We start from the raw sequence: 13,204 nt of genomic DNA on the forward strand, positions 1-13,204 counted from the left end.
AGCAAAAAGGACCTTCACCAGTTATTCTATGACAAGAAGATCTTATCTGGTTTTCTATGGCTGACCACTTTACCAGATCTTTTCTTTCTTCACAGGTCTCCATTAGGTATTTTATAGTCAGAAGCCCTTCCCAGGCCTAGCTTGAAGTTCTTCACCAAGTCTTCTATGGCAAAAACCCTTCGATATGTGCTCTATGACCTTCTCCAAAACATCAATGTCTAGAGCAGCTTCTCAAGTCTATTTGTTACTAGAAGACCTTCTCCCGTGTTTCTAATTTCACTACATGCCTGCTATGGCAACAAGTTCTTCACCAGATCTTCATTGGCTAAAATATCTTCACCAGGTCTTCTATGGCCAAAGAAGGTCTTCTAGAAGACCATTATCGAGTCTTCAATGTCTAAAAGGCCTTACGCCTTCTTTGGGTGGACTTCTATGGCAAGATAAGCTTCACCAAGGTTCTAGCCTCGTAGACCTTCACCACATCTCCCATGACTGAAAGGTCTTCACCAGATCTTCTACCGAGAGGAAACTACCGACCGGTGATACCTTCATATATTCTTCCATGAATCAAAGACTTTTTAGCCACATTCCATCAACAGAAGACCTCCATCTGCTGTTTTGCAAATAAAGAAAACCCTCATCGAGACTTTCACCAGATCTTTCGTAGAAGATGGAGCTTTCTGCTGGTCTTCAACGGATGAATACTTTCAGCATGTCTTTTCGCGATAGAAGACCTTTACTAGATCTTCTACGGATTGAAGCAGCATCATCTAGTTTTCCATGGTCAAAAGACATTTAATGGTTACTCTATGCATAAACATTCAAGATTTCAGAAGGATTTTAAATGTATTGGTTTGACAAGGTTTTCTATTGATCGATGAACTTCAAGTGGTATCTGTAGCTCATATGCCTATGGAGTACCATAAAAATAAATTCAATGGAATCCTCAATTTGGCCCATATTGTCTTATATGGGATTTATTCAACAGGTATATTGACTATATTCTGCAAATTTCCAAATGCACCTCCTAACAGCATTTTCATATAATTTTAACAGCCACAAATGATACATTATGTATATATACATACATACTCACACCTGTGTGTCAATACTCAAGTGTTTCATATCGCCATGGCAACCATGTGATACAATAGCTTGCGTCCTGGGTATTTATAAATTCATACTCTTGTTTATAAATGTATGCTTGCGAGTCAGTCCATGGTCCAAATGTGTCGAAACAACAAACAAAAACAACAACGAAAAGAAGCAAATTTAATGGTTTTTTGATTTATGGATGAGGCTTTTATTATTGTTTTCTTCTCAGTCGGTTGCCATGGCACATAGTGGGGACTTTTGATAGTCCATGTGTGTGTGTGTGCGTGTGTGTGCATTAAGCATTATCCTTTTGAAAAGTTTCGTAATATAAGTGTCAATGAAAGCAATGCTATTTGAGGTTTTTGGGCTATGTTTTAAACGCTTTTGCGTACTTAAACAACATAAATTATATTTGGTTTTAAATGTGTCGACATGAATAAAATTGAAGAAAATTTTACGCACATACACGGGCTCTCACACACACACAAATGCACGTAAACTCATATCTGCCTGCTACGTATATAAATAGATCATTTGCGCCACAGCCATAATATGTGTTTGCATATTTAAATCGCAATGATTACCCATGCTCTTATATGTGTGGACATTTAAAAATCCTGCACACATGTGAATGTGTGTGTGGCTGTGTGAGTCCCTGATATTTTGCCCAAATGGACTTAATTGAAATCAGAAAATTGCAATTTTCAGTTTATTTCATTTCCTTGAAAGCTTTTGTACTTCATTACGTTCGTGTTATTGTGGATGTCGAGAGAGAGATAAACTGATATAAAACTAATAGCGGTATTAGTCGAAATTTCGATATTAAACATTAATAGGCACTTTTGGCATTATGATACTGATTAGATGGCGATGCTTTTGGAATATCCCTTTTAATTTACAATTTATGGAATTTTAAAATAAAAGTTTCGTAATGAAAACAAAATGTAAATTAAAAATTGAAAATACATTAAACTTTGTTAAAAAGGCATATGTTGTGATAACAAAATATCTTATTACTCTATTCAATGTCTTTTGTTTGAGTCAGATTCAAATGGTGTTAGATTCAACAATGCAGTAGCTTGAGCTCTCTCCACTATAAGGAAATATAAACAGAACATGCTCACTTCATATTTTTCTCTTCTATTTATCATAACAGTATATTACATGAATCCGTATCGAACACTTTGCGTTACGATGGTATACAGGGTGAGATGAAAAAATTGCAACCAACTTCATACTGCTGTCATTTCTAAGCCATTCGTCCGACAGCTGTTAAAATTATTCCAGTGACAGATCATTATATTGTTAAAAGCGCAAAAATGTTATTCGTGATGGAATTCAAGCGTGATAGTGTGATTTCTTTATATTTGTCTGGAAAACCACAAATGGCTATCGTTAGAGCACTCCAGCATTTAAATGTGCATAAATCTTTTGTGTTTCGTACCATCACTCGTTACCGTGATACTGGTAGCGTAGCCCTACGTCAAGGAAGTAGACGGAATAAAACAGCAACATCAGCAGAAATGGTTCGAAATGTAAAGAAGCGACTTGATCGAAATCCGCGTCGACATATCGCAATATTCCATTCGGCAAATATTGAAAAATGAGCTCGGGGTAAAGCCATTTAAATTCCAAAAAGTGCAAGAACTTACACCGCAACAGAAAGAAAATAGACTCAAAAGAGCTAAATAGTTTCTTCGCTTGGCCGAAAATGGTGAACTGCCGAATTTGGTTTTCACCGATGAGAAAACATTCGTTGTCCAGCAGTTTGTAAACAAACAAAATGATCGTGTTTACTAGCCAAAGAGGTCAGATGAAAATGTGCCGCTTCGGTTGGCCAACAGAACTCAAGCGCCGGCCATGGTGATGGTGCGGGCCGTCATAATAGCCGATGGTCGCTCTCCGTATGGCAGCAGACCTTGGACATTCCAACAGGACTCAGCACTATCACAGTCAACACGCGACACTCAAGAATGGTTACAAAATGAGGTTCCTAGCTGCATTTCAAGCGCACAATGGGCACCAAAATCTCCGAATACCAAATCGTTGGACTATTGTGCCAGGAGTATTTTGGAAGGCAAGGTCGGCACTAAAAAATTCTAAAGTGTCGATCACCTCCAGCAAGCGCTTCGCTGGGTATGGGCCAAAATACCGCAGACCAACATTCGGGCAGCGTGTGACGGTTTCATTAGCCGTTTAAAGGCCATAATTCGTGCCAAAGGTTACTAATTCGAACAAATCTAAACTTGTTCTAAAAAATGATGATATTTTTGAAATTTTTTGCTTTCATTCAATAAAATTAAAAAAAATAAAATTAAAGAAAAGAAAAATTATGACGTTTCACTTTATTGAAGTTTTTTATCTCACCTGGTATATCTTTTCGTCCGATTTCCATTTAATCTGCGCCAAATACTTAATACTCCTCTAAGTGAAAAAAATTTCGGCTCATAAAAGCGAATCTGTCCCCGAAGAAAGTACTTCAAATTTGGTGAAAATCGATTCCGAAATAGTTATAGCATCCATATATATGTTTTCCTCATTTTAGTTATATGAACTCCACAAAAATTATATTTGGAACCTTATATCATATTTACCTCAAAAATACATCTGCAAATCTCATTGTGGTCGGATATCAGATTTGAATATGGCTTCCATATATACTTTTATCCTATTTACGGTTATTGTGTTTATATCAGCACAAACGGGGTGGATTTTGGAACATACTACCGAAATAAGTTCAATCGGAATATGCACTCCCTGACAATGATATTTGGTACCAGTTATCGGAAATACTTCTTTCAAATTTCAATGAAAAAAGGGTCGATTTGGAGATAGCTTCCATGCACATTTTCATCCAATTTGAAGGTTTTTCTTCATATTTGGTGAACAATCGGATGAAAATAATATTAGCTCAAACTCAATTTATACTGGAAGTTTATGCGACATTTGTTAAAAGTCGGATTCCATATATCTAGTGCTTCGATATACATATATTATCCGATAACCATCCAAAGTCGTAGACTTATGCCCTGTTCTAAACTTTAAGCTCATGCAAAATTAATTGTTGCTTGTAGAGAGACTGCAAAATAATGGAAAAAATACGTAGAGCTAACTTTTCAGACATTTGTATCGGCTTTTTAAAGTTTACATCGCAAAGTAACCAAAATAAATGGGGCAAGTTCCCCCGTCCTCCATATTTTTGAAAATTTTCGAATTAAAAATCCGTCGAATTTAGGTATAGTGTCTTGGGCAATTTAAATTAAAAATTTTTATTCAATTTTATTTTTAATTTTTTTAACATATGCTTTTTAGAAGATTTGTGAATAAACTCACAAATTAAGGCTTTTAATACAAATATAATTTTTTAATATTAATATAATATTTTTTTTTACAAATATATAATATATTTCTACGTTTATGTAAGATTTAGAATCTGGACCTATAGTAGAGTGGGCATATAAATTCCAAATACACATCAGATCTCTAGTTGAGAAAAATGTTTGTAGGAAAAGAGAATAAGGGGAATGGAATTGGATGCTCATTTCGCATTTTATGAGGGTTTTATTATTCAAAAAGTTGACCCCTCTGTGGAGGAATTCACGGAAGCAAGGGTCGTTATATACCATTTTAGCAGCAGATATCGTTTTAGTAGAAATTTTGGGAATGTTTAAATGTTAGAAAGAAACGATATTTCGCACTTAACAATTTGGCTATTCAAAATTTTGACCCGTGTGGGGATACTGTTCATTTTCACGCCTTACCCAGCACTAATAAAAATATTAGGATATGCAAAGTTTGAACAAAATTGGATAATCCTTCCTTGTTCTATGAGGTAAATTATTTTCCATGAAAAATTTGACCTTTTTTTAGAAGGAGTATACCGATATTGCCCATCTCCGAACTCGATCCTGGTTTGGAACAAATCGAATACTCCCTTCGAAGATATCGTGCGCACCAACCAACCAGTCGGACGGACAAACACACGTCCCCAGTTCGAGTCCGTATTTTGCTGAAACGGACTTGACCCAAAGAGAGCTATAATTAAAAACCATTATTTCGATGAGGCACGCTTGGGCCGTATCAAATTTACCATATGGCTGAGAGTATAAGAAGACCGTGTAAGGGTTAAGATTTTCTACCCAAAAAAATGCTCGTGTTTTTATTTGCAATATTTCCGAAAATGCAGAAGAGGGGAATCTTCCCCCTACAGGTTGTATAGAGTTAGTCCAATATTTGCTCATCTTAATTTGTGTGTCAATCTGCACTCATGTATATTTTGCCAGTAGGAAGGTTAAGTTCGTAAATGGGCCGTGTTGGTCCTCGTTTTCGTATAGCCCCCATATAACGCTACCTCCCCTTATTCGGTATTTTGATAATTTTAGCGACATTATTCGCCGGAGTTGTTTAAAATTTCAAAGATCGTAATGGGTATTACAGCCTATGAAAAAAAATAATTATGCAGATCCGTGTCTTCGAATAGCCCCCGTACAATCATTTAAACTGTATTTTTCGGAATTTGCTGAAATATTTCAAGGTCAAATAGTGGAGTCCAAATAGTGGAGGGTAATCAAAGTTCGGCCCGGCCGAACTTAGCTGCTTATCATACTCTACACCACAAAGTGGTGTAGGAGAAGAAAGCGAGATAGACCCATAGTCACTTTTGAGGGTCTTCTGTGTCGATTTATGCATGTCAGTCCGTCCGTCCGTCTGTCCATGTATTCTTGTGAACAAACTGCAGTTCGGTTCAAATTTTGAAATAGGACCCATGTATATCTTCATCCGATTTAGGTTTAATTATGCACTAAATAGCCAATATCAGTCCAAGTGATCTGAAATTGCCAATTCCGGAATTCAGCAAAGAAGCAAGTACATAACATTTGGTGAAATCGGTTCAGATGTAGTACCTCACATGCGTAATATGCACTCCGCACCAATAATCTCAGATACAGTTCAGAAATAATTGTTTAATATTTTGTCGAGATCGGTTCAGATTTGGATATATCTCCAATATATAGCTGTATCCGATTTCATGTTTTTTGTGCACCAAATGGCTAATATCAGCCTAAATGGACTGAATTTTAGCACTTCCGAGGAAATTCAGCCTGAAAGCAAGTGCTTCAAATTTTGGAAAAAGACGGTTCAGATATAACTATAGCATGCATATGTTTCATCCGATTTGGTATTAAAGCCCCTCACATGCGTAATATGCCCTTGACAATAATGATATTTGATACCGGATATCAGATACAGTTCGAAAATGACTCTGCCAAATTTTAACCAGATCGTTTCAGATTTTTATGTACCTTTGATATACATCTTCATTCGATGTTACGATTATTGTCCACTATATATGTAATATAAGCCCAATTTGAATAGATTTTTTTATATTCAACCGAATTGTACCATTTGGTAAAAATTGGTCCGGCATACCTATTGCTCCAATAAGTATTTTATAATATAATCTTGCACTATACAGCAATGTTATTTGGTTCATAGATGGTATGATCAACCTCACAGATACTCCCAAATTAAAACTATTTTGTTACAGGAGCTCTACTAAATACGCATACTGACGTAGGGTATCATATAGTCTGCCGCGCCCGACTTTTGACTTTCCTAACTGGTTTTCATTTCCGTTTCTTTGAAATACTTCCCAAAGCCTCAACTGTAATAAGTTCATTAAATATTTTGAGAAAGAAAATTCATAATAATTCCTCTGTTGCTTTGCCTTGAAACAAAACAAAGCCGTTAAAATAACGCCTCTATTTAATCAAAAGCGGGCTATTGTTTTCTTTTCTTCATTTTCCTTCCCCGCAACGGAAACGTTGCGTTTAAAGAATTAAATAATTCCGCACAATGGAAAAATGTGGCATCATTAAGAATGTCAATAAATATTATTTCATTTTAACACCGCCGATTCATGGCTGTTGCTGCTGCTGGTAGTTCTCTGACATTCGTAAATTATTTTGTAGGATTTATATTTACTTTTGAATTAATTAATGCATCTGGTGTTGCTGTTTTTTTTTCTGTTTTGTGAGTGTATGTGTGTTTGTCTGGAAATACACACCATCAATTAATTGGCAGATCTCGGCCCATTCATTTCTTTCCGGTCGTGGTGTCATAATAAGCCATATGTTTATCCGGGCATAAGGGATTTGCAAAAATGTTTTCAGGCGACTGTTGATACATTTGCCTCAATTCCCTTTGCTTCCGTTTGGCGTCGATGTTGTTGTTATTTTTTCTTTTGGCTTTTTTGTTTTCGTCATCTGGGCGAAACCATAAAAATGAATTAATCTATTAATGGATGTCATGTATGTGTATGTGTGTGTGTGATTGTGTTGAGTTTGTTGCTATTGTTTGTAGTTGGAATGGACGAATGGCGGTTGGCATCTGGTCCTGGTGTACTATCATTTATTATATAATTACATTTATGGCCTTATTAATAAAATAATAACCATATTTTTGTTTTCTCTTTCTCTCTCCCACTCTCTTTTATGCCCCTCCCTCTCTCATGATGCTGTGGTCCTTGTAGTAGCCTGTGACGGATGTCATAATGTTAAATTTGTTGTTGGTATTGACAACATCAACATGTTTGCTGTCAACCGTTAAATCCGTGGAACCCATTGGTAAGTGAATAAGTGGATTACAGCATAAAAGCTCTCATAAGCTTTTTGCCAGTTTGTTGGGAAATGATTCACATTGGTCATCACTGATTTTTTTGTTATTCCAGCAACTGGCGGTCCTGCCTACATTGTGGCAGGCAAAGATGCCCTGCTAACCTGTGTCGTCTCAGAGAATCGTCGTAACAATACTGTGATATGGAAGAAAGGTGATGAAATTCTAACAGCGGGTACTGTCCGCGTGACAAGTGATCCGCGTGTTAGTGTACTGCATGATGAAGGTGAGAAGGGTCGACTTGACATACAAATTTATTTGTATATATTTATAATTGGAAATATTGTCTTTTGATTACAGAACCCAATAGCAAAGTCGAGTCCGGCGGTGAGGTTTGGGTCCTACTCATTAAACGCCTGAAACCTTCCGATAAAGGAAGCTACATCTGTGAATTAAATTCAGATCCAGTATTACGTAGTATACATATATTAGATGGTAAGTTTGAAATTCATTTGAAATATTGATTTCAAAATCCGAACCAATTAGTGACACATGATTTTTGACATCAAAAAACATAAATAAATAAATAATATTTAAAAGAAAATCACTCAGAATGGTAATAGAATTTTTTAATAATACTGTGCAACACAAAAATATAACAAAAAAAAAAAAAAGCAATAAGTTCGGCCGGGCCGAACTTTGAATACCCTCCACCATTTGGAACGAATTAGAAAATTTCCAAAAAAAATAAAATCAGACAATTCCGTTAAAAAATGTGTCGAAAATCATCAAAATACCGAATATCGGGGAGTACCGTTATGTGGAGGATATACGATATCGTGGACCAATATAGACAATTATCTTTCAGGTGGTATATGGGGGGGTATCGTTATATGGCGGCTATACGATATCGTGGACCGATATAGCCCATCTTTGAGCTTGTCCTGCCTGCAGACAAAAGAGAGATTTGTGCAAAATTTTAGCTTCCTATCTTAATTCGTTTAGACTGTAGCGTGATTACAACATACGGATAGACGGCCGGACAGGGCTAAATCGTCTTAGAATTTTACGCTGATCAAGAATATATTTACTTTGTTGGGTCTAAAATGATTATTTCGATGAGTTACAAACGGAATGACGAACTTCATATGCCCTCCATACTATGTATGGTGGAAGGTATAAAAAAAAACAACAGTAGAGTATGAAAATAGAGTTGAAAATAGAAAACACGTATGTAGGTGTTTTTAAAGTTTACATCGCAAAGTACCCTAAATAGAGGGGGCACGGTCCACAATAATCAACATTTTTTTTAAGTTTCGGGTAAAGATTTCTTGGAGTTTTAAGATATATAGTGTCTTCGGCACTATTGCAGATATAAACCAGTAAGGAAAAGCCAAAAGTTGGGCTGGACCGACTATATGATACCCTACACCACTATGCATATTTAGTAGAGCTCCCGTAACAAATTAATTTATTTAAAGTAGATCATACTACCTATCAATATTTGGCAGCTGTAGTTTGGTTTCAGAGAGAACTCATATATGGGAGGCATATCCAATTCTAATCACTAAATTTGACGGGAAATTTTAGTCTTTTATGCCAAATAACATTGCTAAAGAGTGCATGAATACAATTAGAGAAGGATTGTGTTAAAAAAATATATATCAGAGCCGAGTTTCCCCAAATGGAAATATACGTCCCGGATTTCACTTCATTGGCCCGATATTAGCCATTATTTGCACAATAAACTTGGAGTTGGATAAAGATATGTATGGTAGGTTTATCCAAATCTGAACCGATTTTAGCAAAATCTTAGGTACTTATTTCTGAGCTGTATCTGTATCCCGGTACCAAATAACATTCTTGTGGGTGCATATTACGAATGTGAAGGACTTAAACACAAAATTGGATGAAATATACAAGGTGATATAAAAAAAAATTCAACAAAGTCAAACGCCATAATCTTTAAATTTTTTATACCCTCATATGGCTGCAGAAGGTATATATCAAAACGTGCCTAGTTTTTTTTTTTTAAATTTTATTGAATGAAAGCAAAAAATGTCGGAAATAGCATCAAATTAAAGAATAAGTTTAGTTTTGTTCGAATTGGTCATCTTTGGCACAAAATTGGCCTTCAAACGGCCATTGAAACCGTCACACGCTGCCGAATGTTGCTCTGCGGTATTTTGGTCCATTCCCGGCGAAGCGCTTGCTTGAGGTGATCGACACTTTGGTATTTTTTTAGTGCCAACCTTGCTTTCAAAATACTCCAGACACAATAGTCCAACGGATTTGTATCCGGAGATTTTGGTGGCCTTTGTGCGCTGGAAATGAAGCGAGGAACCTCATTTTGTAACTATTCTTTCTCATCGGAGAAAACCAAATTCGGCAGTTCACCACTTTCGGCCAAGGGAAGCAACTCTTTAGCTCCTTTTTGGTCTATTTTCTTTCGGTTGCACTTTCGGCCTCTGCGATCAAGACGGTTCTTTTACTTTTCGAACCATTTCTGCTAATGTTGGTGTTTTCTTCCGTCCACTTCCTTGACGTCGGGCTACGTTAACAGTGTCACGGTAACGAGCGATGGTGCGAGACACAAACGATTTACTCACATTTAAAAGCTGGAGTGCTCTGACAATAGCCGCTTGTGGTTTTCCAGCCAAATATAAAGAAATCACACTATCACTCTTGAATTCCTTCACGAATAACTTTTTTTGTTGTTGCAAAATGGTTAGGCTTATCCATTTATTGTTGTTTTTATAAAAACAACGTTTGTTTATGAGTGGAGAACGATGGTAATGTTTACCAGGGGGTAAGGCAGGTTTGTGAAAATTGTCACCAAAATGCTTTTGTACGCTTGTAAGAAATATAATGAGCTGTCACTGGAATACTTTTAACAGCTGTCGGACGAGTGGCTTAGAAATGACAGCAGTCTGAAGTTGGTTACAGTTTTTCCATCTCATCCTGAATGTACTGCAAGTGAAAATTATGTGTTTGCTTTTTATACCCGTAATATGATACGGCCAAAATTTTCTTCATCGAAATAACGGTTTTAGTTCCTAGGTCTGTTTGGACCGAATCCGTTTCAGGACATGTGGAGTCAATAAAGCGATGTCCGTCTGACTTGCTGGTGAAAATAATAACAAGAAATAACAGAGTAAGAGAGAATAGTCGATATTCTCCAAATCAGGATTGTCGTGATTTTTATAACAGACGTAAGTCAGATATGAAATGGACAATATTTACCCACTCCTTTGGTACACCCCCCCCCCATAAAGGGTCACCGGTTTGAGCAATCATGACGCAAGGCTGAGAGTTTACGTCTTTCGGTAAAACGGAGTGGTACTTGTTATAACAAAAAACTTTCGCTATCTAATCAGGAAATCAAAATAGAAAAAACTCACTTCTATCGATTTTCTTTATTTAGAAGATTTCGACTCTCTAAGTTCTATCCAAATTATCTTGTAACTTGATAATAAGAGTAATTGGTAGGTCCTCTCCTCTTTGCTGGTTATACATTCAGATTTTGGTATTAACTTCAGTAAGTAGTACCTCCTGGTTTGCAATTTGTTGTAGCTTTTAAGCGAAATTTCTAGCCAAATTGAGAGCAATTTTGTCACCAGTTGGTTTAATGTGTATTTAGGACATTAAAGTTCAAGTTTTCGGTAATAGCCCCCATAGAGCGATATCCCCAATTAAGGGTATTTTGAAGGTCTTAACCACATTTCCCAACTGTAGTTTTTCACCCAAACCCCAAATTGTTTTTAAGAGGTTTTCAGACAGCTGATTTCATGAACGTTTTGACATGGCAAAGGGTATAAATAGTTCGTCCTTTCCCCACTTAACGCTGTTATAACTTATTTTACGTAATGTGAATTCCTTCATACAGCTACGATACCAACATTTAAAATGTTTGTGTTTTAATAAAAGATAAATATAATAAAAATAATAATAAATATAATATATAATAATTGGTTTAAGCCATAACTTTAAATCTTTATTTATCTAAGCAATTTGACGTTATTTTAAACGCAAAATTTACTTATACTGTGAGTCCTTTGAAATTTCGTTTAAAACTCCCTCCAATGCCTTTTCATTTAAATTTCCCTACCTCAAAATGGAACCTAAAATTCGTTGAATTACCCTCCCTTTGTTAATGTCGAACAATTAATTTTAATTATTTCGTTTGCTTTTCATGTCTTGTTCTCTTTTCACCATTCCTGTTTACCTGACTGCCTACCTGCCTGCTTGTCACGCTTCAGTTAAGAAAACATACAAAACCTTAGACAGAAACAATACCAACAGCAACACCAACCGAGATTTAGGTGATGAAAACAGTGATGTTTTTCTAGTCCCACCACCCCTGGACTCGACGGACAATCGCTCATTTTGGCGCACCGCCTCCATACCCGCCCAGGTGACGCATGATTTTACCGAATGCTGTGAACGTGCCAACGTAAGCCAAAGCTGCATGGGCTTCTGTAATGTCCACAACATTTTGGACGGCACCACTGGCATCGAACCGGAGGCATGCGAAAAGGATTTCCCACGGATCGTGCGCTGCATGGCGGATGGTCGTAATCATGTGCCCTGTTGTGTTGAGAAGCAAATACCCGATTTGTGTCAAGACATGTGTCGTGGCGAGTACACGCCGTTCGGCGATATGCTGCGAACGAGGGTGTCCTGTGTCCACCACACGCTCAGTGGCCTGCAGTGCATTCTGCAGGGGGTCCAGCAAATACCCAGCACCCCGCTGGAGGTGACAATCAGTGAGGTTAGTGAAACAGGTGTAACGGTCAGTTGGTCACCGCCCGAAAAACTACCCGACACGGTGAAAGAATACAAAGTCAATCTAACGGAATTGCATTCCTTTGATGAGGATGATGATGACGATGCTGCAGCGGCAGGAGAGGAGGGTGATGCTGTGGCCAAAACACGCCAAGCGAAAAAGAATGAAACTGTCATTATGCGTACGGTAAATGGCAACATAACGTCTATTCGGGTGGCAGATTTGAAACCGCAAAGAATGTACGGCATTGTGGTGACAGCAGAAAATGAGTTTGGCTCCAGTTTGCCCAGCGAGCGGCTGCGCATCTTTACCCACAAAAGTTCCCTTACCACCGAGGTGGACATAGAACCGGCAAGCAAGACGGATATGCCTGATCTGCCCGACATACGCAGCTGTTGTGAATCGAAGGGTATGACCCACCGAATGTGTTTGGATAAAATGTGTGACCCGCAGAAGACAGACTTGGCAACGCTACCAGATTTCATGGTCTGTGCCCCGTGGTCAAACATCACCTTCAGTTGTTTGGCCAATAATATTGATCATACGCCTTGTTGTCGGGCGAGAGGTATACCGAGTGCCTGTTTCCCGCTGTGTTCGGGCAAGGTGTCGACATTGGATTTCAATTTGTTCAAGTGAGTGGAGTTTGTGCAGAGATGGTCAGGGGTGTTAAATTATTTGGTTATTTTTTCTTTTATTGTTTTGTTTTGT

The 13,204-nt window shown here is 37.4% G+C and overlaps 1 protein-coding gene across 3 annotated transcripts in view; it reads left to right on the top strand.

Annotated features, from left to right (window-relative positions):
• The window catches only part of LOC101887829 (Ig-like and fibronectin type-III domain-containing protein 2), a 386,843-nt gene that overhangs the window by 254,933 nt on the left and 118,706 nt on the right, over window positions 1–13,204 (top strand). For 2 of the 3 annotated variants that reach the window (XM_059129339.1, XM_059129337.1), the window contains 4 exons: window positions 7,628–7,721; window positions 7,826–7,996; window positions 8,071–8,205; window positions 11,970–13,128. In XM_059129339.1, coding sequence (XP_058985322.1) covers window positions 7,649–7,721; window positions 7,826–7,996; window positions 8,071–8,205; window positions 11,970–13,128 — 1,538 coding nt within the window. In that variant the 5' untranslated portion in view covers window positions 7,628–7,648. The remainder of the gene's footprint in view (window positions 1–7,627; window positions 7,722–7,825; window positions 7,997–8,070; window positions 8,206–11,969; window positions 13,129–13,204) is intronic. The other variant, XM_059129338.1, reaches the window with a different exon arrangement.

The sequence above is a fragment of the Musca domestica genome, unplaced genomic scaffold, assembly GCF_030504385.1.
Source record: "Musca domestica strain aabys unplaced genomic scaffold, Musca_domestica.polishedcontigs.V.1.1 6, whole genome shotgun sequence".
Taxonomy (NCBI): domain Eukaryota; kingdom Metazoa; phylum Arthropoda; class Insecta; order Diptera; family Muscidae; genus Musca; species Musca domestica.